At 41.4% G+C, this 26316-nt stretch overlaps 1 protein-coding gene across 1 annotated transcript in view; it reads right to left on the bottom strand.

Annotated features, from left to right (window-relative positions):
- The window catches only part of LOC115266941 (myosin-G heavy chain), a 310572-nt gene that overhangs the window by 142660 nt on the left and 141596 nt on the right, over positions 1-26316 (bottom strand). The window contains exon 2 of the mRNA XM_029873641.2: positions 23798-24914. Coding sequence (XP_029729501.2) covers positions 23798-24914 — 1117 coding nt within the window. The remainder of the gene's footprint in view (positions 1-23797; positions 24915-26316) is intronic.

Below are 26316 nucleotides of genomic sequence, written 5' to 3'. Positions count from 1 at the left end.
TTCTTCTGGGATTTCTCCAGAAAATCTATCCGAAATTCTTCCTGCAACTCCTTCCGAGCATTCCACAAGACCTCTTTCCTGGATTCCTCAAAGATTCTTCCCATAATTTCCCTCCAAACATCAAAATCGGAGTTCCTTCAGAACTTTTTTCCTAGAGAGCTTCAAAAACTTAATGCAGGATTTCTTTACGATTCCTTTCAGAATTTCTTCAGAGTTGCTCCAGGAATTCCATTCTATTTTCCTCAAGGGCTTCCTGTCCTGGAAATCCTTCTGGGTTTCTCCCAGAACTTCTTCTGTGATTCCTCCAGGAACACCTTTCGGGATTCCTCCAGGAGTTCTGCCTGTAATTTCTACGGGTAACAAGGAAATTCATCTGGAGTTACTCCTGGGCCTTCTATCACTTTATTTTTCCTACGCAAGCCACAATTCACAATTCATACCGAATTTTTCTCAAAGTCATACCGTCATACCAAAGTTCGCTCCTAGTATGTCTTTTAGAGTTTAACAAGATTTTGCTCAGGATTTGTGTTGTAATTCCAGCAGAATTCCTCCTACCGTCAAATGAACCACAAATTTCATCAGGCTTCGATCCTGATAAAATTTGAACTGAAATATCCCTTTGAAAGTCTCCCAAGAATTGAAATGGCAGCCAGCATTTTCCTCTGAAAGTTCAAGAATTAAGTCGGAATCTCATACTTTAAATTTCCCCCAGAACCCCAGCAGTAAATCATAAATTAACGCACTCTTTCACGCGTGTGAAGCACACCTTTAGAACTCAATCACACAACCCATGGAAGCTTGCATGGAAGCCAACGAAAGTTCAAATCGTAAATAACAAGGCCACTAAACGCCAAGGACTTAAAAAAATTGCATAGCAACCCCCGCTTGCAGTGCCCTATAGGGCACTGCATTGTTTTGATTTTGTATGGAATTTTGACGTTTCTTGGCCATGTTGTTTACAATATTTCTATAAGAGTGAAAAAGAAGGAAAGAATTTCATGCAGCGCTCTATAGCACCAGAAGCATATCGATAAAGGGGCACTGCATTAAATTCTCTTCTTCTCTTGAACTCTCAAAGAAATTTTGAAAAATAAACAACAAGGCCAAGAAACGTCAAAATACCATAAAAAAATCAAAACAATGCAGTGCCTTATTGTTTCCAAAAACACCCGGCTTACTATAATTCTTTATTTTCAAGCGGAAAATCAACCATTAAAATTTAGAAACTTCACCTTAAAAACCCCTTCGCAATTTCTTCCAAAAACCAAAGATTTGAAAGTCTTCAAATGTTCTTATACGATTCGATGCCTTTAGAGTGTGTGAAGGCTCTACCCCATTTGGCATTATGCCATTTGGCATAGAAGCTATTTGGCATAACGATTATTTGGCCTAATGGCCATTTGACATAACAATGTATTATGCCAAACGGTAATATGCCAAACGTTATTATGCCAAACGGCATTATGCCAAATGGCGATCCATAGCCTAAACCACTAGGCTAATTGGAGACTCTCCTCTCAATTCTTATTCTCTCCGACCATCATCTCCTAATCGGACCCACCTGCACATAGCGAGGATTCATCGACAGGAGGAGAAAATCGGACGCCGAATGAAAGACGCTGCGGTGAACAGGTCCTTCGTCGAGGAGCTAGAGAACCGTGCTGTGGATATTCCGGAAGGTGGAAGCGCAGAAGATCAATAGAGCGCCATCAAAAACGCCTTCATCGCCACCGGCGAGAATAATGTGGGTGAACTACGCACCCGGAGAAAGCAGTAGATCACAGATGATACCTGGAGGAAGATAGAGGAGGGAAGGCACACCAAAGCCGCGATAGAGCGAGCGAAAATATGAGGAGCCAAAGCCGTAGCCCGTCAGCGCTATTCGGCTCTCGAGGTGGAAGTGAAACGCTCATGTAGACGGGACAAAAGAGCGTGGGCGGACTCCCTAGCCGACGAAAGCGAGAAAGCCGCAAACACCGGCGACATCCGTCTCCTCTACGATGTTTCACATCGCCTTAGTGGGACTAAGATGAATGCTACGATGCCCTTGAAAGACACGTCTGGACAGTTACTGACCAACCCAGCTGACCAGTTGAAACGCTGGTTCCAGCACTTTGGAAAGCTTTTTCAAGTGTCGGTCACACCATCAACACCTCAACATGATCCGCCAAGGGTTCGACGGATTACCTGTGTCAACACCGAAGCTCCATCATTGGAGGAGATAGAAACAGCCATACGTAGTATGAAATCGAACATGCCCCGGGGGGTCGATCGCATATCAGCCGAGATGCCCAAAGCTGCCCCCGTAGTATCTGCACAACTGTTGGATCAATTATTCAGCAACATATGGAAAACCGCGACATTTCCGGTCGACTGGATGCAAGGCGTCTTAGTAAAGGTGTCCAAAAAGGATGACCTGACTGTATGCGATATTGGTATCATATTGCTGTGTATCGTTCTCAAAACCCTCTGCAAAGTTATCTTAAACCTGACACAGGAGAAGATTGACACAACTCTCTGACTCCGTATTCCGTAACTCCGTATCATCCGTCAAATCAATGAATTCCAAGAGGTGTTCATTGATTACGAAAAAGCTTTCGACCGTCTCTTTCACGAAAACATATGGGAACCCTCAGGCGCTAGGATGTCTCTGAGATAATCATCGGCCTCTTTGAAGCACTGTACATGGCGTTTTCGTACAGAGTACTGCACAACAGTGTCGTCTTGTCCGATCACATCCGGGTTGTTGCTGGAGTGAGGCAAGGATGTTTTTTTATCACCGCTACTGTTCCTCATCGTAATCGACAAGATCCTGGTAGGAGCGATTGATCGTGAACCAAACCATGAGTTGCTGGGAGCCCATTACCATGGAACACCTAAATGACTTCAAATTGGTTGATACGTTGCTCTCCTAGCTCAATTGCGCACTTATATGCAGAACAAGCTCGTCAATCTTTTCAACCGCTCCTCGGCGGCAGGTCTTACCATCAACGTTAACAATAACAAAACCCAGATTAATCCACCTAGTGGTGATAGTGCCTTTCTCGTCGAACATGTACTCATGATCTTTCCTTGGTCGGGTTACGACTGGGATAGTTTTGCTTCAGAATGTTGGCTTTGCAGTCTTTTGAAGAAATCGAAAACACTAGTTTATGATTTTTTCCGACATTTCGGTCCATATGGGGCTTTTTCAGGGGTTCAATCGGTCAAGGTTTCCTTGTCCTTGTCCTGTGGCTTTGCTAAACTCAAGAATTTTATACGGAAGTTTTGGTATATATTGAGTCTGTTCGGTTTGAGAGTGACAAGCATGGCGCGAAGGCTGAAACACGCCACATTTCGTCTTTACCGCGTTTTTGCATTTTTCTTTGTGTTTTTGTTCGTACTTGTGTGGAACGCTGATGGAAGAGTGAACGGTCGTCGGTCGTCAGTGACAAGCAGGGCGCGGAGGCTGAAACACGCCGCAGTTCGTCGTTCTCGCGTTTTCGTATTTTTTTAGTGTTTTTTGTTCGCACTTTGTGTAAACGATCGACGATGGCTCGGTGGCAAGAGACCACATTGCCCGCATCGTGGTGCTCGTGTTCGTCGTTATTCCGAGTTCGGAGATGCTAGTATCCAAGAGATTGTTTTTCAGTGCGTCGGGTATTCTCGCTTATGTATTTTTTTTTCGGATTCTTCGATGGACTATCGGAGAATCAGCGAGTGGAGTGAACGAGTGCACATTTAATATGGTTGGACCGTTTGCATGCTGAGACCGAAGACAAACATAGAAAACCAGCTGGTCAGGATTACCCGGTGAGTTCGTTCCTTATTACTTTTTATATTTGAACATGACATATATGGGGATTTCGGAGGGGTAGCCTAAGGAAGTTAAATGAACTGGTTTCCGGGCAAATGTTCGTGGGGTGGCCAGACTTTGTCACGAGATAACAATTATCATGTTGTTTTCCGAAGGTCTCCAGTGAATTTAGCTTACCCTGCTACAACAAACCATCAGGTAGATCATTCCGTTCCGGTATGACTCTGCAGCCATAGGTAATCCTTGCGCTGATGGTGGGTACACAATCATCATCATCATCATCATATTGAGTCTGTTCGGTTTGAAACCGTCGTGATGCGGACAATCTACTACCTATCGGGTGGTCTACAATTCGGTCCCTGTTTATGGAATCTTCCATTATTGCTTTGTTTAGAAAATTTCTGTGCATGGGCCATCATTCCGAAGCATGATCTTTCCGTCGACGTTATCCGAACTGTTCCTAAATCCTGAGAATACTTTATTTAGTAAAGCAATAATTTTAATAAAATTGGGAAACTTATTAATGGAACATATTCCGACGTTATGTTAAACGTATAGACAGAGCTGAAAAATATCAGAATTTTCAGTTCACTGCATGAGCACCTTCACTATCACTGAAGGCCGATCAACATCAAGACGATAATTACAAGCTAGGATATAACTTTTTTCACAATCACAGATGACTTTACGGTCTTCGACAACGTTTTTTCTTCACACTTTAGGCTATATTTTATTATCATAGGTTACAAGATTCATGTAATATTTGACAAAAAATGCAAGCAATAAAACCATAAAAAAAATTCCCAATAGTTTTAGACGCAAAAGAGGATTGAAAAAACTTTGTCCGAGGTTGATGCGATAATTTTCATTTTCTCATATAATGTTGATCCATCCTACTGTATTTTTTTACACCTCAGAAATCTGAAATGGTGTAATTTGTTAAGATTGCTTTAGTACAGACAAACAGACATATCATTTGGAACATATTGCTGTTATATTATTCGTGACGAAAAAATAATCGCCAAATGCTAATCAGGTTGCATTTCACAACCCGCTGCTGGCTTGATGGCGGTAGTGAGGAAACGTCAATCGAACAAAAACGATTTCACGCGTAACTTTACCGAACACCGTATCTAACAAAATCCACGAACGAAGCCGATCGAAGAGGAAGTTCGCTGTTCCCATAGCAACTAATACATTGAGCATTTCAGAAACGTGAAAAATCCGGGCATTCACAAATCATCCCTAAAGGTGAGTGACACAAGTAATCCTTAACGAAATTCAGCCCCTCATGTGAAAATCATTTTTTGTTTACATAGAGTAATGCGGGGCAAAAGCTCGAAGTGGGTCTTTCTCTGCGCACGAGTTATAAACCCAGGCAAACTTGTATGGATTCGACACATTGTCAGGCCAGATACTCGTCAATAAAAACTGGAACGATTTCGTTATGTAGTGGCAGAGTTATGTAAACAAATGTGTTTCTAGCTATTTTGATGTAATTTTTGGAACTTTTGTAATAAGAATTTGTAATGATCGAAAGAAGAAGATTTACTAAATCTCTTGATGTCGGAGAATCGCCATTCCATAGTAATTCGAGAGATGCACTCGAATAAACAAAAAGATTCTAGTGTTTCTTGTAGGAAGGAACATTGTTAAAGCCTCGACAGTGAGGCAAAAGTTCACACTATATTTCTGAATCTAGAGCATCAATATTGTTACAGAACATTTGAAGCAATGACGATTTCGTATAGAAACTAATATTATGTATAATATGTGTAGTATGCATCTTTAAATCGTTCTGAAAAAGGATTAGAACTTATTTTTGGAAGAAAATCGATTACAAGGCTATCAGTGTGTTCGCCTTTTAAAAATGAAAAATGGCTGAAAAACATTTTGGAACATTTTTTCACCATATTCATGTCAACCTTTGAAAGTTTTTGGGAATATTATGTTGTTCTACTTTTTTTGGGGGTCTTTCATTGCTTAGTTTGTAAATTCATACATATAATTCATCACCATACTGACGAAGGTTAGATTAAAATTACAGTTGTAACGGCAAATTAGCCACGGCTAGCTCAGTTTAAGCTAACCCAACGAAACGATACGATATAACTTCACCAACTGAAATCCTAGACGAAGTAAATACTCTGAACTGCCAAACTGTGATGTCCGTGGCCAAAAATGTCACTTAAGTTTGCGTCAGAGGAAGGCAGGTAATCACTCACAACTTACCAAATCAAACTCAACCAGACTGTACGGTTACCTGCTTTTCTTCTGTCGCGAACCGGCTTCGACCAAACCCTAAACTGAAATTTAATTAGCAAACTCGCTTAAGCGCCAACACACCGTAAAGTGTGATGCGAAGATGCCTGTTGAAGCCTTCCCGGTTAGCTCGCTCAGGGCAGGTCTGACGAACGCGATTCACCCTCAAAACTCAATCCAAAACCCCAGAATTAAAGTCATTCTAAATAACTAAAAAGATCAAACAAACTAGCAAAATGGGAGATGCTTACAGTATTTTTGTATTGTAGGGTCCTAGCTATATCTTAATCTTGGTTTGACCTGTGCGCGCACTTTTTATAAACGTTAGGATTAATGATAACAAAGAAAGCTCTAACCTTGATGGCGACCTGGGTCACCTAACTGTTGGCTGACACTGTAGGCTACTTCACTACGGTTCGTCGAACGGCGGGCCTCGAACTCGACTGGACCGCGTCGACGGTCGTTCGGTGTAGATCACCGGCTCTAGCCGATGGGTGGATGGTTACTCCCCGACGGACTCGTAGTCTGCGGGACGTAGCGTAGCGGTGGGAAAACCTGGTGGTTTTCTCCTGGCTGGACAGCGTCGACAGCCACTCGTTGGAGGGTACCGGCGGATGCCGACTGTTGTGGAACCGGATTCGAGTCCCGTTACCGCAAGTTGATTGTGGTTTGGCGGTGGAGGAACTTGATGGCCTTCTCCTGGCTGGACAGCGTCGACAGCCACTCGTTGGAGGGTACCGGCGGATGCCGACTGACGTGGAACCGGATTGACACTCACTAATCCTTTGTACACTTTGCGCCCACGTGCCAGATTATCGGCAGCAAATGGCGTGGAGTTTTGCCCGCACACTTACACCTTCGTTGAAGGAATACCTGTATTTGCTCCAGCTACTTCACAGCACTACTTTACTATCTTAGGATTTCACAGTCAAAAACTTTTCTGTTTGGTAGTCAGCCTTCTAACTTTCACAACGACCAAATTTTAAGTAAGTCTGATCTTCTATCTTGTTTAGCAAGAAACCTCCTATTGGAGGGTGGCGTCATTGTCGCCTATTGTTGCAACTGATAAGGCGTATCAGTTGCGAATTTTGGTGATGAGCTGATGAGGATGCATTTTAAAAGGAAATTTGCAAAACAAACAAACGGTTCGCGAATTTTTGGTCGGTTTTAGTCCGTGCTAGAAGAGCCACAGCGTAACGCTCGTAACTCCCGATCTCATGTTTTCTGATGATGCTGTGAGTTTTGCTGCCAGCATCTTTTTCTGATACAAATCGTTACACAGTCCCGTTCGAAAGTTGTGCAGCATATTTGTTTTTTTTTTCAAGTATTTTGTGTAACACTTACAACTGTAATTACTTCACAATGTATTTTGACAACTTCAGTAACGCTCTTGGTTATAAGCTTTGGAAGTGTTCATAAAATACACTGTATTCTCAAGCTGAGTACCTGGCCGTGTTCCAATTGGCATGTAATGTCATGAATTGAAAGAAACACTTTTCGTGCATAGAGTGAAATGGTGAACATGAATTTACATGAAATTAATGAACTTCAAACTATGGGGCAAAAGTTCGCATTTGAGTACTACAATTAAAATTTTTATTACTAGAACTATCAAAGGAACGTCAAAAAATCTAGTACTACGTTTCGAAGGTAACATGACAGGGATTCGTTTAATTCGTTAGGTGCGAACTTTTGCCCCGCATTACTCTATGTTACATACGGTGTTTGGTAAAGTTAGGCTTGATTTATATTTGACTCAACCGTTGAAACAAGCACGATGGTTAGTGAGTAGAGTGAGACGTCTGTATATATGTGGTCTAAGTTTAGTCAAGATGTTGTTCTCTTACACATTTTTATCGCTTGCATTGACATTGTTCACTTTTATAGTTCTTGAGAAGCACCCAATGCTGGTTCTGCATCACTATCGGTAGCTTCTAATGTGGTCTGAGCCTATTTTCTTGTTAATCGTTCCTCAGGTTAGGGAACGTCCATAAATTACGTCACGCTTTGAGGGAGCAGGGGGTGTTCGGCAAAGTGTGAGGACCCATACTAAAATTTTAGAGGCCTCATACAAAAAGTGTGACATAGGGGGAAGGGGGGTTGAAAATTGTCAAAATTTGTGTGGCTTAATTTATGGACGTCCCTTATTTAAAAAAACGCGTTTGATGTGTCGCATGCATGGGTTTGGTTCACTTTTGTATTTGGCCACTTTCGGTAGGATACCCGAGAAACCCAATCCTGAACACTATCGGTAGTTTTGAATGCGGTCTGAGCCAATTTTCTTGCTAACCGTTTATCGGGTTATCTAAAAAGTCACGATTTGTTGTATAGCATACATGGGTAAGGATCACTTTTTCATTTAACCACTTCCAGCGGGACACTTGGAACCGATTCCGGGACAATACCGATTATTCCTTATATGATTTGAAACTAGTTTCTTGCCAAGGGGCTAGTCGCTTGGAACATTGTGCCAAGAGGTGCCAAGCACACCGTCCTATACGCTGTGTGGCACACCGAGGCACTCTGAGGCACAATTTTGACACTCGAGTTTGGGTGAAAAAACTAGGCAACCATGTGCATTTGACCTGCAAAATGAAAACAAACAGTTGGTTGTCTTGGTAGTTACCAAGCGAAATCTGAATCATCAAGCAGTGGCACTTCGGGGCACACTAGGGCACAATTCAATACCCGGTGGCACACTGAAAATAATTGGCGCAAGTAAAGATGTGCTCAGCGACTCCCCCTTGTTTCTTGCTAACTGTTCATCAGGCTTCCTAAAAAGCCATGAATTGATGCGTCTAATGGATGTGTTTGGCTCATTTGTGCAGTTGACCACTTCTGGCGTAACAACTGAAACGGTTCTGGAACACTACCGATATTGTCTAATGTGGTCTGAGCCTATTTTCTTGCTAACCGTTGATCAAGTTATCTGAAAAGCCGCTATCTGATGTGTCACATGCATGTGTTTGGTGCCTTTTGGCATTTGACCACTTCCGGCGGGACACCCTAGATCGGATCCGGAACACTATCGGTAGTCTTTAAAGAGATCTTAGTTGTGGTCTGAGCTTATTTTCTTGCCAATCGTTCATCAAATAATTGAAATTTCTTGCTGTTTAATGTGCCGCAGGCATGAGTTTGGTTCTCTTCCACATTTGACCACATCCGGCGGGACACCTGGAACCGGTTCCGGAACACTATCGGTTGATCCAAATATGGTCTGAAACTATTTTCTTGCTACAGGTTTATCAGGTTGCCTAAAGAGCCGCGATTTGGTGAGGGTTTGTTTAACTTTTATACTCGGCTACTTCCGGCAGCACATCTGGAACGGGTTCTGTAACACTACCGGTTCAGATATGGTCTGACAATGTTTTCCTACCTACTGTTCATCAGGTTATCGAAAAAGCCGCTGTTTGATGTGTCGCATGCATGGGTTTGGTTCACTTTCATATTTGGCCACTTCCGGCGGAACACCAGGAACCGGTTCCGGAACACTACCGGTTCAGATATGGACTGAGAATGTTTTCCTGCCTACTGTTCATCAGGTTATTCAAAATGCCGTGGTTTGATGTGTCGTATGCATGGGTTTGTAGCGTTTTTATATCTGGCCCCTTCCTGGGGTACCGGTCCGGAACACCTAAATGGCCATAACTCCGGAACGGCTGGACCGATCTGAACCATTTTCAATAGGAAACAATGGGACCAGATTCCGCGTCGAATGAACCATCGGTCGTTGAAATCGGTTGATATTTACTATCTAAAAATGAGGTGACCTTTTTGTACACACACACACACACACGCACATACGCACACACATACATACACACACACACACATACACACACACAGACATCATCTCAACTCGTCGAGCTGAGTCGATTGGTATATAAGACTTGACCCCTCCGAGGGCTCTAGAAAATTTTCGTTTTTGGAGTGAACATATAGCCTTTCGGTACACCTTGGTGTACGAGAAAGGCAAAACGTTGGTTGGATGTAAACTCGGTCAACTCTTCCAGCTTCACGATAGCTGGGCAAGCAGTAGAGAATGTTGAAGGATTCCAATATCTTCGTAGCCAAATTGCGGCCGATTGCGGCACCAAGATCGACATAAGTACACAGATCAAGAAGGCGAGGACTGCCTTTGCGAGTTTAAGAAATGAGTAGAACAACAATCAGATTATTCGACGCACCAAAATTCGAATTTTCAACTCGAACATAAAATCTGTTCTACTGTACACCAGTGAAACCTGGTGTGTATCAGTGGAGAACACTCAACGGCTGCAGGTCTTCATCAATAGATGCCTGCGGTAGGTATATAATTCGTGCATGGTGGCTTCACAATGGAATCTCCAACGTGGAACTCCATCGTCGCTGTCATCAAAAGCCGATAGCGATAGAAATTCGGGAGCGAAAGTGGAGGATGATCGGCCACACTCTACGTAAGGGCGGGAACGAAATCTGCAAACAAGCGTTACATTGGAACCCAGCAGGACGTCGCAGCAGAATCAGACGCAAAGTCTCATGGCGGCGCAGCCTCAACAAGGCAATAAAGGATATCTACAGAAATTTGACCTGGCCACAGGTCAAGGCGATGGCTGATAATCGCCCAGGATGGAGATTTTTCAATTTTGCCCTCTGCACACCCATGGGTGCTTAGGACTGAAAAAAATCTTATTCTCGACCCATTTTAATCACAACCAGCAGTTTGGGAATCACTCTTCCAAACAGTATACCTTCAACATGCAACCCGATCAAAGGCCAGCGGCAACCGGCCACAGTCGGGCCCATTAGATTCGGTTCCGGGCTAGTAGCTGTCGCACAACCAAATCCAAATCCCCTCAAGAAACGGAGTTCTTCTTTCATTAGTTTATTTTATTTTTTGAAGAAAAAAATATCTGACAAAAGAGCTCTAATTAGCTCAAGAGAACGACAACGACGACGACGATGACGACAGTTATTGACGATGATGACCCATAGCCCATCGAGACATCGCATCGGGAGATTCCACATAGCTAAACGCGTTCTCCAAAAGTACAGATTACGGTCGGTAGCTAAAACGCGATCGACTACGACTCGACGATCATCACCGAGCGGAAAGTGTTGTTTGGTTGATACCAATCCTAAGCGGGTGGCCGAGCGGGGGACCTCGCTGCTGCTGGGAAGAAAAGCGGCAAGAAGCGAAAGAAAACAAACAGAGCCGATCCGCTCCGGGCGGCCGGCGGAGAGTGTGAGTGAGCGCGGGTTTTGATCGCTCGCTCTGCTCTGCACTGACTGGGGTGGCCCTCCTGTGCTAGGCAGGTTGTCGCTGATCGGTCGGTTTGGGTCGGATCGGGTCGCGCTCGAGATCATGCTGAACAGGTAGGCTTTTGCTCTACTAGGTTTTGGTAGGCTTCACTAGATATGGGTAAATGGGTGGGACGGACGAGACGCGCGGGTCTCCTCGTAGAAGTTCATTAACATTCGGCGGCCGATGATGACTGGCGGCGGCGGTGGTGTCTTGTCCGGTTTTGTGTGGTCAACCACGCAGGTGATCTTCCGGGTTGAGAGGTTTTGTGCCATTCGAACGCTCCCGTCGTGTGGAGTTTCTGTAGAATTTGAAGAGCCGTTTCGGTTTGATTGTGTAATAATGCGGCATTTCAAGTGGAAGATATTGTTTTCTTACGGGGAATTTTGGATTGGGATCTTAAATCTGAAGAGCATAACTTTTTTTGTTTTTTTTTTTTTGACAACTAAAAAAGTTGAAAATTAGAGTCGTTTTAAATCGGGGGATCGAGTTATTTTATTTGGACGAAGGTCATTTTGATGCAAATGCGCAGATTAGGAGGTGATAACTGATGCGCAGTCAAGTATGCATCAGAATGATATGCAGAAGATTTATGGTATTGTCAATAGTGTGCGGCATGGCATAAGACTGCGCCATGGCCCACCATGCCCGATGACCAAGAAAGGGAATTTTCTGACGCATAAGCCAAGGATGCCAAACAGGTGGTCGAAGGAAGGAAATTTGCTGAAGGATTACAAAGAAGATATACCAAGGAAAAGAATTGACATGCTTAGTAGTGGTCAAGCATTTGAACCACCAACACTAGATGTAGTTAAGGAAGCTCCAAATGAGCTGTAATAGCTGCTGGGACGGAAGAGATCCCGGCTAAACATCTTAACCACAGAAGTGGGCAGTTGACCTGATGTGAAGACCTGTAAAGGTTAAGTGTACAAAAGTCCAACAATGAGTATGTACAACCTTAACAAAGTTCATTTCATATCAAATAACCTCGATCAACTTAGACAATGAATTTGCACTAATATAAAGGCCTTGATCCAATACCTTCGCCTCGACAACGTTGGAAAACTCTCCGGTAAATAATCTCGTTAATCTCATTTCTCTTGGGACAGCAGTTTCCTGTCCCAGTCGTCCACAAATCCGCTGAGATCAGCACAAAGAATGCACTGCAATGGTCCATCAAGACCCAACGAGCAAGTCTTGAAACTTTCATCTACCCATAGCTACCGGTCGGTCGTCGTCGGTCTCGGCAATATGTCACTCACAGCGACGACGACGGCGTTGTTTCCTTTTTCTCACCCTCGTCGTTCAAGTCACCAGTCAGTGAGCGTACAAATTCCGGCGGACGAAGGGACCGATAAAGTACCGCCTCTCGTCAACTAACGTCCGTCGTCATCATCACCGCCATCGTCCGGTAGCGTATTCGGTAAGTGCTAGCGCCGAGGTGGCTCTAGCCACTACAACAGCTTCCCATCTCCCATACCGGAGATATATAAAACTGCTGACTCGGCGCTCAAACCGATCGCGGATCACGGAGCTTTGAGGAGACTATAGAGTAGATATGTCTATTTTACTGTGCTCAGCGCTCGACATGCTACCGCGCGCCGCGCCGTCGCTTGCTCGCTCGGATACGGCTTCTGTTGCTTTTCCACAGCTGCGCTCCGCGGCGTTGATTTCCTTTGCTAGCTGGACCTGTCCAGAAGACGCAACGTCATTAGGCACCATCCCCATCATCCCTATGCCATGCCGTAGTTCGTTTGTCGTATAGCTACCTTCATGTTGGGCTACAATCGTAACGAACTCGCGAATGGGAGAGGGGGTGGCAGCACCGACCGACCAGCTGGAAAAGATACTGGAACTCTGACTGTGTTAAATTTACGACTAATTTGATTTACAAGTTTGACACGGACATGCGTGAAACAACGTCTCCTTTCCTCTTTGCTGACTGTGCTGTGGTCGGTTCGATCAGCTAGTCATCTTTAAGTTGGAGGGCAGTGATGCCAGATTTAATTTCACTGGATCGAAATAAACTTGTAAATTTCTGTTACATATGGTGACATAATTGGAGCGTGGGATTTCCCAGAACTTTACATGGTATATCATGTAAATTTCATAATATATCATGTAACTTCCATTTTATGTCATGTGTTTCAGGATGACTCAGAGTAATTCAACTTTGTTTTCCGCTTGGTTACTTGCGCATTAAATTTGATATTTTCTGATGAATTTAATTGGCTTCTTTAACGGTGTTGAGATAATTCCATATTCTGAATCTGCATGCAAAACTGAGCCGAAATCCAAATTTTCATGAATTTTGGTGCCCGGGAACCTATTTAAAAATCAATTTGAAGTTTGTATGGGAGCGATTTGTCGAATCACCCCTCGTCGCACTTTGTACTGGGCGGAGCTGTCAAGCAGTTGCCCAGCTGTCAAAAGGTGATTTCGATAAATCTCTTCGAAATCGATTTTAGGTACCAAACTAAAGTTCTAAAAATCTGAAAAAAATCATAGTGGTTCAGAAAAAGGTGCTCTTTCGTATAAAATCAAAAAATCAATACATTTTTCTTAATTTAAAAACCCAATTAGGGCCACATATGTTCTACGCATTATGGGACTGCAATCAACACCAAAAAGGGTTGAACTGCCAAGGACGATCCTCCTTAACGAGGTCACTTTTCTTTGAGTTCCTGATATAGCGAGTGAACCCGATCGCTGACTGGGCCAATCCTCCGGAAGCAGTATTGATAGAAATCTCCGGGCATCTCTCACTTCAAAAGTGTTCACAGAACCAGGGAATTTTGGAAATTAATAAGAATTTTTTCAAATTATTGGAAAAAAAAGTTGTTAATTTATGGCATATGAAAATTTGATATCTTAATAAACATCACGAAAATACCAATGGACTATTCTTAACACACTCTTTTTTCCACCGCGATGAACCGACCCAAAGAATGAAAAGTGTTTTAATTATTTTCTATATACAGTCTTCACGCGATTTAATCACGCCCCGATTTTGTCTACCCCCGATTTTATCACGTTTTTGACCCGATTTTTTCACCCTCTGAGATTTAATGTCTCTGTAGAAAAACTGCCAATAATAGCATGTTAGTCCATGTGATAGAAGTTGATTGTAAATGTATAAAGTAGACAATCCCGATCAGAAAGGCATAACAAAAACATAACATAATTATATCAACGGTTGATATCTATATCAAGGTTTGTTATATTTAGATATATTTGTTGGAATCGGTACGAAAACTAGTTTGTATTATTTCAAGGTTCTAACAAAGTCAGTTACAATAAATGAATATGTGATTTGATCATCATTACATCAACATTATAACAAACTCAGTAATAATTTTTAAAATGGAATGCGTAACTAATCAATATTTTTTGGTAGTGTTTAGTGCGTAAATTAACCGCTGTATGGCGCCATTGTGTTCAGAAAATACACAATTGATGATATCCTTTATTATATGGACTACCAAAAAAGCTCATGTCTTCATCAAATTTGTACAGAAAGCTTATGACTTTGGAAGGAGGAAAATGAGGTAAGCAACTCCACCATTACGTGATGATATTGGGTAATTTTAAATGTTTCTTATCATGATCCAGATCACCGGCACAGTTCGTATGTTCAGCAAAGTTGTTCATGATTCTTGAAATTCACGAATGGTGTAAAATTGTATGCAAAATCTCACTACTATGAGCTGTTTGATATGATAAATCTCATTATTCTGCTGTCCTAGGAAGTTCGGATCATCATTCATCAGCGAAGTTGTCGAGAAGTCCTAGGCTCTCAATTGGAAAATGTTATATGTAATTGAACTGCGGCGTTTACATTTGTTTATAGGATTTTGTACATGTCTTACCGGTTGAATGTTTATTATGGGTGGCCACGGAGTACTTTCAGGGAATATTTCTAGGGATATTAAAACTTTTTCTCTTGTAGGTCTTCTAGAGAGCTCACTACGTGGATACGAGATACGTGGAGAAAATTCTTATGGAAACTCTCGGAGAGATCTCTGGAAGAACTTCCCAGAGATCTCTCCGAGAGTTTCCATAAGAATTTTCTCCACGTATTCTTCCGGGTAATCCTCTAAGGAATTCTTCAACAATTCCTCCATGACTTTTTCCATGGCCTCCTCTTTGAATTCTTCAAAGAACTTTGCCCCAAGGATTTGTTGGAAGATTAGTTCATATACATGTTGAGATCCCAAGTAAACCACTCCTATGAACCATCATCTCTGATCATAGAACACGAAAACACATTCCAATTCACCAATTATATTTTACCGACCAGATTACGTCACCTTTGATCTGTCGGAGCTCTCAACTTAAGGACAAACATCTTGAAATCCCGCTTCAACAGTGCATCAGAACTTCAGACGCACAATTCTCAAGAAACATGCATTAAACAACAGTGCATTTTATTATTTTGTTCTTGCTCACTTGTAATAAGTTTAAAATAAGAAGCTCAGGTGCGCTGCTTTTGTTTACGAAGAGATTTGTGCGCTCGAAATCGTGAGTAGGTGCCACAGTCGGCCATTGTGGCGGCCATTTTGGCATTCTAACAAGTCTGTCCTTAAACTACTAATTGAGTACAGTACAGATCATTCGTCATAGGGATTTCCCGCAAGGTTTAACTTAAGTTTAAAATCCAACATACATTTCGTCCCTTGAGAATTTCTTCAGAGAATCCAAAAGGAAGATTCTTTAAGATATTCTTAGCAAATTACTTCAGCCTATGCATCAAAAATTCCTTAAAGGATTCTCCATCAGGGAAAATCCATCAGAAATTCTGAAGGATCTCAGTAATTAAATAAGTTTTAGTTTTAAAGTTAAACTTTTCAATCCAATTCCAATTCCTTAGAAATTTCTTAGTATGTGGTCACTCAGTCTCTGTTGTAAATATCACTACAATTAACTACAGCTTTTTTCCGCATAGATAATATGTGTATGTATATCTGCCGATCGAAATAGTTATGTACTAGCAAATGAACTGTAATTGTTTGTTAAAGTTAATAAAACATTCAGTTCAACAGCGAAACGAAGTGTCTTGATATCCCTTTGGATTTCCTGAACGCTCTGTGTTCGAAAACAAATTACTTCAAGTATTTATCAAAAGGTTTCTTTACAAATGTCGACAATTACACCAATGTCTCATTATGGAAATGTTTTTTTTCTATCCTTTTAAAATTCATTCATAAATTCTTCCAAGGGAATATTCCTGCAAGAATTTGCGGTGGATATTCCTACCGAAACATTCACCACTTAAGCGCCATAATACTACTGAACAACTTTGCAGAAGGAATATCATTAATTAATAATAATGAAATAAAACATGCCAAAAAACGCTTTAAACATTTAAATAAACGCTGGCGCAACTAGTGCTTAGTTACACACTTTTCACTATTTGAAAATCATTAGCTATCTGTTCAACTTAGTTAATAACACGAAGATATAATTGCTATCAACTGTATTAAAAACAGTTTCGTGTGACGTCTGTTCTCGTAGGTACAGCGATGTGGGCTCCAGCTCCGAAGTAGTGAACGCTGGCTCTAGTGCACAACTAACGCACACGCCATTGGAGCTGAGGAACTTAATGGGCTGTAGTAACGTGCATGGTGACGTCTGTGACGGGCTTGGTGGTCTAGTGGCTACCGCTTCTGATTCGTATGCAGAAGGTCATGGGTTCAATCCCTGGCCCGTCCTTTTCATCCTACTTTGTATCTTTCTATCCACTTTCTCTCGCTCTCTCTTCTCTACATATACAACTCATGTATATTCATATGTTCATAGCCATCGCTAGAACCAGAAACGAATTGAAAAAAGTCTTTTTCCTCCCTTCCAACTTCCACTCACAGCACATTGTATATATAACGCCTATAAGTTATGCAACCAAAGCGTGCTGTGCCGCTTGACCTTATTCACCTTATTCACCACACAATCTATCACGAACACTATAAATAACCCTATCCATGGATCGCATCACCGACCCAACGGTGACTCCCAGATCTCCCATCCTTTCGGTCTAACAAATACCCCAGTCCGTACGGGTTGTGGGGACGCAGAGTGCTCTCGGTCTCTAGTAGCAACAACCAGTACACTCTAACATTCCTTTCCCTTCCCAGCTGACTATAAGGACTTGGCCGGCGCCGTTATTGATCAAATATGCATGAGCTGCTAAAATTGCACTTTGAGAATAAGTGGAATGTCCCAGCCCCTTATTCAGTTGGATCTCAGTGCAACTGGTACCAGTTCAGATCAATCACGGAGGAGCAACCATTGACATGTATAGTCAGAATTGATCGTGATCGATCGTGTAGTAACGTGCATGGTGACGTCATAACTGGGTATGGTGACGTCATACTTTCCCTCTCCGGTATGTTGGATCAGTGAATCTTTTTATAGTGGAGCTTCCAATATGAAGAACAATTTCAGCATATATCGCCCCACACTTCAAGTGCTGTGATGGCCTCACTGGTAAAAACGACGAGCTCCTGTTCTAGGTTCTAGCAGTCGTAGGTTCGAATCCCTGGGTTTGATAGTATACAGAAGTTCCTGGGTTTTATAGTATGGAGAAGTTTTTTGATGCCAGTAACTTTTTACAAAAAATAAAATTCCACTCTAAAAACCCCAAAAATGAGTTAATTTTTACCCTACTTAATTTTTACCCAATATATTTATTACTGCTTTATAACAACATGTGATATAATTTGATTGATTTTTTATATCTCATTTTGTTATAAGCCTGTTATAATTGTATCAAGACCTGTTATAATTATGTTATGACTAGAGCAATTTTAGATATAATTTTTGTTATTTTAACACCTAACCGGCGAATTTTATAACTCATTTTGTTATGAAAAATCTTTGAAATAAATAACTTAATCGGTTATAATTTTGTTATGCCTTTCTGATCGGGATACTAGGAGGTAGTATAATGGTGTACTGGCAATGTGCCTTAGCAGACGTAAGGGTTCATTTATTTTACTATCTACTCACTTCATTCTCCCTTTCTTCTCTTGCAGAAAATCATAGAAAAATGGGAGATGGAATCCCTAGATAATATTCAAAAGGTGTTTCTGGAGAGGATCACAGTTTACGCAAAAAGTAAAAATCGACAAATTCAGCAAAAAATCGCGAAAGATTAATACTTGAAGATATTCCGGTAACACTCTGGAGCCATCTTTACAAAAAACAAAATTTTGAATGAGCGCTAAAACAATAATGCAAAATCCCTGATGAAACCACAGAAGTAACCTTTGCAGGAGTTCTGAAAAAACCCTTAGAGAATGTTCAGGATGAATCTTTGAAGAAATGTAGGATATAATCCTTGCAATAATTTTTGAAGTAAAATCAAGAAATAAACATTCTTTGATTCACAAAAAAAAATATTTCCAGAAATTTCAGATGGTATACATGTAGGAATCATGGAAAATATCCCTGGGGAATTCTCAAATGTGAACCAATAAAGAATCCTGAAAAAAAACGAAGGATGCTCGGTAAAAAATGAATAAAAAAAGGAAGAAAAAATGAAGAAATCTGAGGAGAATCCATGAAGAAATGCCTGTAGGAATTCTAACACAAAGTACCCCAAAGGGATTTCTGGGTGAAAGTTTTGACCGATTCTCAGGATACAATTTCGGCATAAATATCTGAAGTTCCTGAGAGAATCTTTGACCGAATTCTTGAAGAAGTCATTAAAAACCACTGGTAGAAATTCCAGATGAAATCTCTGCAAGAAATTGTTGATGCATATCAAAAATAATATGTGAAAATCCTAGTTGAAACTCTGAATAAACTTCAAAAGGAATTTTGGAAGGAATAATGAAAAAAAACTGCGAGAGCATCCCGCTAAATTTTCTAGAAAAAAAAACTCGTGGTGAAATAACAAGATGAATTCCAAGAGGACAAGTTCTTGCAGAAATTATGAAAAACGCATGACAAAGTATGCTAGAAGAAAACCTGTGGGCATTTCTGTAGAAAACCTGGGAGTAATTCTTGAACAAAATGCCATTTGGAAATCCTGCAAAAACATCGGCAAGAATCCCCAGGAAGGAATCTTGGGGTCATCCCAAGAAAAGTTCCGAAAAGAATCCTGAAAGGAGAAATGGGAAATATCTGAAAAAATCGTTGTTGAATATGTTGTTGAATTATAACGTTGAATATACCTCGATAGTTTATTGCGTCGGAATCAATCAAATGCGACAATAACCAGTCTATTTAAAACTTCAAATGCGTTTTTCTTTTTTTAGTCTATTGCAACATGAGACATTTATGCATCCAAATTCAGATTTTTTTTTCTTTTTTATTTAGGGATTTTCTGCCGTAGGCAGGTTCATCCCGTGTCCGAAGGTAGAAGATATTTACTAAAAAAATACGTTTTGAAGTAATCGAGTTGATGAAAACACAAGAAACTATCATTCTCGACCAGCGTCGTAGTCAACACACGATCGCATATGATGTTGGATAGGATGCAAAAGTGGAGGCGATATACGCACACTTTACAAGCGGTTAAATAGAAGCAGGTACGCATATGGCCTCCACTTTAGCATCCTATTCAACATCATATAAGACTTTGTGTTAGCTGGGACAACTGTGATTTCTACCTATAGTTTCGGAAACTGGACCGAGAGCTTGAACAAACTGGTTTTCCTAACAGCAGTTAGCAATATTCAAAACCATTCGGAATGAACAATAAAGACAAAAGTTAAAATACACGTAGTTCTGGTGGGGTTTGAACCCACGTCTCCCTAAGTTCGCTAGACAGGGCGCGTTAAACAACTTCACCACAGAACAGGTAACGAATCTGTGTAGTAGAAAGCCATCCTGAATCCAACGCCCGCCTCACCACACGTTCTTACAGTGAACGTGAGTTCAAACCACACCAGAACTATGTGGTTTTTCCGCAAATTTTCCACTTAATTTGTCCATTTTCAACATAAATGGTGCCTACGAACTTCAGTCAGTACGTAGGTCTAACATACATGCCATTTCGGTTGGTTATCCAAGAAACAAAAGCATTCGTGTTGAGAGTTTTAGAGTTTGTGGAAAAGATTGCGGGATTCTGAAAAACAAGTTCTTAATTCAACTAATTCATTCCGAAATTTAAGAAAAATGGAAATTCTTTTGAGGTTCTGTAGAAATGATGATTTACCAAAATATTTTTTTGCTTTTTTTTGTTTTTTTTTTTGGCTGTAAGGGCCAGCCTAAGCAATAAACGCACTTGTTTTTAACAAGACCATGCTGAAAGTGATGGGTTCCACTTCCAATATTTTTTTTTTTTTTGAAAAAGGAATATTCTTGAGATGCTTCAGTAATTCCTCGAATAATTTATTTGGGCATCCTTTTGAAAATTTCTGTGGAAATTCCTTCAGTGATTTGTTTGGAATTTTCTTCGGAAAATTTCATTAAGATTTTCGTTCTCTCGATAATTCATTGAAAATTATACAACTATTTTTGTTGGGAATTTTCTAGAAATATTTCCGACAAGAAGTTTGGTAAATACTTCCGCAGTTCCATTGAGGCTTATTGAATAATTCACTCAAAAATAACTTCAAAGATTCGTTAGAAAATATTTCAAATATTTCTTAGGGTGTTACGCAAAAAAAGCGTCGCCTTAAGTAATTTTTACTTTTTATTCCAGGATATCTAATACATTTTTTCCTTTATTTTTTACTTTTTCTTCCAGGATTTCTAATACACTTTTTTATTTTTTTATTTTGAAATTGTTTGTTGATGTTTTAGGAGATTTCTTCAGTAAGTACTTGGTCAATTTATTTCCCATGTTCAAGAATGGCGTGAGAAGTTTCTCCGAGAATCCCTTCAGGAGTTCATCCTGTTCGAATTCGTCTAGGAGTTTTCCGAGAGTTCTTTCAAAATTTCTTCCGGGATTTTTTTTTTCCGTGAGTGCCTACGTGAATTCTTTCGGAACTTCCATCCCAAGTCCCTCCCAGAGTTCTGCCGGGAGTCTCTCTATGAATCCGTTAAAAATTTCTCCAATACTCTTCTAAATGTTCCTTTGGTCATTTCTTAGTAGTTTTTCTTAATTTTTTTCAGTACCCAGTCATCCAGAAATTTCTTCAAAAATCATTCGGGATTTTATGAAGAAGTTTCTGCGGAAGTTTCTCCAGAAGTTTTGTCAGGAATGTTCGTCCTTCAAAATATCATCCCGTTGGTATTCGTCTAACAGTTTTTCCGAGAATTCGTTCAAATTTTCGGGAATTTCTTTAGGAATGGTTCCATGAATTCATTCAGAACTTCCATCAGAAGGCCCTCCCAGAGTTTTGCCGGGAGTTTCTCTATGACTTCATTTAAAATCGGTCTTCAATACTCTCCAAAAAGTTCCTTAGATGATTTCTATAGTCCGGTACCTAGTTCATCCGGAAATTTCTCCAAAAATAAATCAGTGACGAAATTTCTTTAGGAATTTCTCCATGAGTTCCTTCGGGAATTCTTTTAGGAGTGTTTCGAACATTTTTACTGGAATTTTTTTGAGCAAACCTCTAAGAATTATTTCCCAAATTCCGTCGAGAATGCCCTAAGAAATTTTATCATGAAGGTCTCCAGGAATTCCTCTGCGAATTCGTACATATAAGAGTTCCACAAGAAATTTCTCCGTGGGTTCTACCAAAAATTTCGTATATTTCGGCAGGGATGGCATTCCACACTGAAAATGTGCACAGTGCAGCTCATTTTCATATTAAAACCGCGTACACTTGCACTCACACTGAACAAATAGCAGAATTTCTGGTAGAACTGTTTGAAGGCTACCCGGCGTTTTCGGTGTGGCTCCAGAATGTATTTTTGAAGGAACTCCTAGAAAATTTCCGAATTTATACAGAAATTTTGTTTTATATGTTTAGAGTAATTAATAGCTATTTTTTTGGAAATTCGCATAATTCAGAATTCTCTAGTGAATCATCTTATCGAAACTCCATTAAAATTTGCCGGTGGAAGCCTTTAAGAAATTTGATATCGAAGCACAACAAGTTTTCTTCGACGGAGCTTCTGGAATATTTCACAATGAAGTTCTAGTTTGTTACTGCATCGAAGCGAAGTTTAGTGCTTACCCCTTGTTGAAACAGAATTGTGGAGCGAACCTGGTGTGATGGTTAAAGCACGTGATTATCACACCGAGGACTTGGGATCGAGTCCCACTCCCGACAAACTCACAAGAAATGTGAGTTCTTCCTTCGGAAAGGAAATAAAGCGTGGGTCGCGAGATGAACTGGCCTAGGGCTAAAAATCTCGTTAATGCAGATTAAAAAATGGAACAGAACTGAAATAGAAAATCATCAAAAGGTGGCTAAATGCACTTCAGAGTAAATCAATTATTTATAAACATGGAAACCAATCTTCCAATCTGGCATCCCTGCTCGGGCTAGTTTGTTCATCCGAATCCAACCGACGGACAGGGAAGCAAACGGCTTTATGGGCATTTCTTCGTCGGCGCGGATGATCGTTTTGACGATCGTGTTGCACGGCACTGATGACGTCGAAGATGATGCTTTCTGCTGGCCATAACACCACTCTATCCGCGTGGCCGCCGAGAGTTTCCGACAAGCTGGACTTGGGGTCGTCGTCGTGAGTGGTGTTTTATTTGATTTATTTTTCCGTTTTAGAGCTCAATTTGAGCCGGGCCGCGAACGCGATGCAACGATGGGAATGACGACGCGTCATAATATCGAGATCGGCGAAGTACATATCATCGTTCGTTACTACACACGGGTTCTTACTGGGGGTGCCCGCCCGCTTCGGGGGGAGATCGTTAAAACTGAGCTGAATGGGATCTCCTCGGCCGGGCCGAGGCGAAGCGACCGACGACCGAAGGCGACTATGAATGGAGCAAACGGAACGAACTTACGTTATGTACGTTCGTACGAGCTCTGGGGTCCTACGGAAGATTGATGGTGCGTTTGCGCACCCCATTTCCTGGGTCATTAGCTTCAAGATTTGTCAAAATAGGAAACCATCAATGAAAGTTGAGTGGAATGGTAAATCGGAGGGAAAGGAAAAAAGCACATAAAAACGACATATGGTTGGAAAGCGAGAAAATTTGTGATTACGGTTTACAGCTTGATCTGTTTCAATCAGATAGCTGGTCTTGGAAAGCGGTAAAGGGCTATATTATGGGGTCTAGCTTAAGTGTACTTGGTTGGCTCTGTTCTGCATTTTCTTTTGAAAGTTAAAGTTTGTTCAGTCCTACTTCATGATATATACTCAAACGGTTCTGCGTATCTACTGCATATTATATTCTCGATATGTTCTGTAGCATCCACAGCGCAGCCCTCGAATGTTATACGGTTACACTAGAGCGTACATGTAAGTATTCTCTATTCAACCGCTTTAATCAAAGTAACATAACTTAAATGAAGTTTGATATTCAGAATAGTATGACGACTTATGATGAAGCTTACGGGAAAGGGGTGAAAATTTAAACAAATAAAAATTACCTGGAAGCCGTCGATTGCACATCGTTGTTAGTTGGGCTGAACCGCTCGCTCTTAATACTATTGTTATTGCTATTATTTCCAATGCTGCCGGTACTGCTGCTGCTGCCACTGCTTGCATTATTCCCGCTGCCACTGTTTTGGTTGTTACTATTACTCAAACTATTGCCACTATTGCCATCGGCCCCCAATGCCCCACTACTGCTGCCACTACTGGTACCGTTAGCCGTTACCAGCAGCCCAGTTCCCGCTCCGTTTGCACTACCCCCACCACTATTTCCATTATTGCTACCGATTGCACTAAGATCACTGGCTGCGAGCGGCGATTGGCCGTTCTTGATAAGGTTCAACTGGCTCAGCTCCATCTCGGCCGCTCCGTTGCGGAGCTTCTCGTAGAACGAACTGGCTGCAGCGGCCGCCGCTACAGCTGCCGCGGCCTGTCCCGCGGTTGGCGAGTTCAGGAACTTCTTCCGGTCGTACATCCGCTCGCTAAGCATCTTGTTCAGAGATTGTAACGCGGCGTCCTGGCTGTTGAAATTGCTGCTACTGATAGTGTTATTGTTCAAGGGTGAGTAATGACCGCCGTCGTCATGGGTCGGAGTCGTCGACGGGTTGGACAGTGGTGACCCCCGGCAGCCGTTTCCGTTTTCCGACACCAGAGCCAACTGCAGCCCGGAGGAGGTCGTGGGCGTCGGGGGGTTAGATCTTCGGGGCGACGCTTGGAAGGCCGCCGCCGCCGCTGCTGCCGCTGCCGTCGCCAGTGCTGCCGACACTGAACACTGAACCTCGAGGGCGGCCGAGGCCGTCGCTAGCGCTGGGGTCCGAGGTCTCGGCGGGGTCGTCGAAGTGATTGATTTTCTTTTGCCGCCACCGGAGCTACTACGACTGTGATGACGACGACGACGAACTGTCGACAACTTGCCAGCACCTTGCCCCGGTACCAAATGGGACGAGGGCGATGAGGACGCCGAAGATGACGACGGCGACGACTGTGATTGATTTGATGACGATTGCTGCAGTAGGAATCGTTGCTGTTGCTGCTGCTGCTGGTGGTGCTGGTGCTCGTGCAGTAAACTCGCTGGAGTCGTTGCTTGTGGTAAATCTTCATTAACTGTTTCTCCTGTGGAAGTAGCCCCGCGCGAAGCGCAGCAAAGAGAAAAGAGAAAAATTCCAAATTAGATCGATTTATGTTTTTATGTATCTTTCTAAAGTGTGGTTATTGTGGAGTGAATGTGGAAGGAAAAAAGTGCGACACTGCAAACGACGACGACGATGATGGCGAGCGAGGTGACCGAATAGAAAAGACTTCTAATGGAAACTATTTCCCCATGAGATCGACCGGTTGATGTGGGTGGTGGGGATGGTGCGGAGGTTTATTGCAGAGAGATTGTGAATTCTCTTTTTGCGGCCGGTGACCGCAGTTGTCCAAGTAATAATTTTCCACTTGTTGGAGGTAACTAGTACAGATTGTATCTAAGTCGTGGTTAGTAATGTTGGTTTGGTTTAAATAAATATTCATTTTTCAGATTTTTTTGTTTACTTTGAGGTTGACTAAGTTGAGTTCGAGATTTTTTTTTCTGTTGCTAAACCCACAGTGAATGTCTGATTTTTTTTCAGGAGAACTTCAAACCGATGAAAGAAAGTTATTTCAGCCATTTAAACGGAAATTTACGGTGAAATTTTCGTTTTAGTACACAGTAAGACAAATGCACGTGAAATGTTGAAAAAAATATTCTATTTTTTTGCGCAGCTACCTAATTTCTATGAGCTATGTAAATTTGTTTAAAATGACTGATCACGATGCAATGTATAGTTGATATTTTCATGATAGACACATACAGTTTCAAATGTTTCAGAAAGGGATTACATTGCTAATAACTAATAAAACCTACTAGTTGTTTATCGATGGATAGTTTTCAAAATTGTTTAGGTATTCCAACAAGCATCATTCTAATAGTTCATATATATCATGGGTTAATATATGGCATTCCAGTAGCATGCCTTGCCTATCATATCCTTCTGGCATTCTCATTATATAAGTCTTAAATGGTCAAAGTTCATTGAATCCGGAGATATAACAGCCCAAAGTTGGCTATCGGATAATTATACCTTTTTTTAGAATCTTTATAACTTCGTGCAGAATAGCCCGATCTTTTCCAAATTTAGTCCACTGATACACAACTAGTTGATCAACTCACAGTGAAAATTTGAGAATATTGATTGCACGTTTCGAAAAGTTACAGCTAGTTGAACATTTTTTGAAAAGTAAAACTTTTGCCTGTCCCGATCATTTTGTCTATCCCCTGTACACAAATACTAAGCATAGCATTTGCAAAACGATAGACGGAAGACACTACGATTCTTAAAAAAGGCCAAATTCCTAGGCCGAATATCGGGGATGTAGTTAAAAATCGTTCTTGATTCAAAGACTGAGAAAGCCATCCCCCTTTCCATCAAGTTTCTAAATGTTCATCACCCTATACTAAATGTCTACTTTTATTTCATACAAAATTCATATTTTT

The sequence above is a fragment of the Aedes albopictus genome, chromosome 2 (genome assembly GCF_035046485.1).
Source record: "Aedes albopictus strain Foshan chromosome 2, AalbF5, whole genome shotgun sequence".
NCBI classification, from domain to species: Eukaryota; Metazoa; Arthropoda; class Insecta; order Diptera; family Culicidae; genus Aedes; species Aedes albopictus.
Note: the sequence above shows the minus strand (reverse complement) of the source record. Positions and strands in the feature narration are given on the sequence as shown.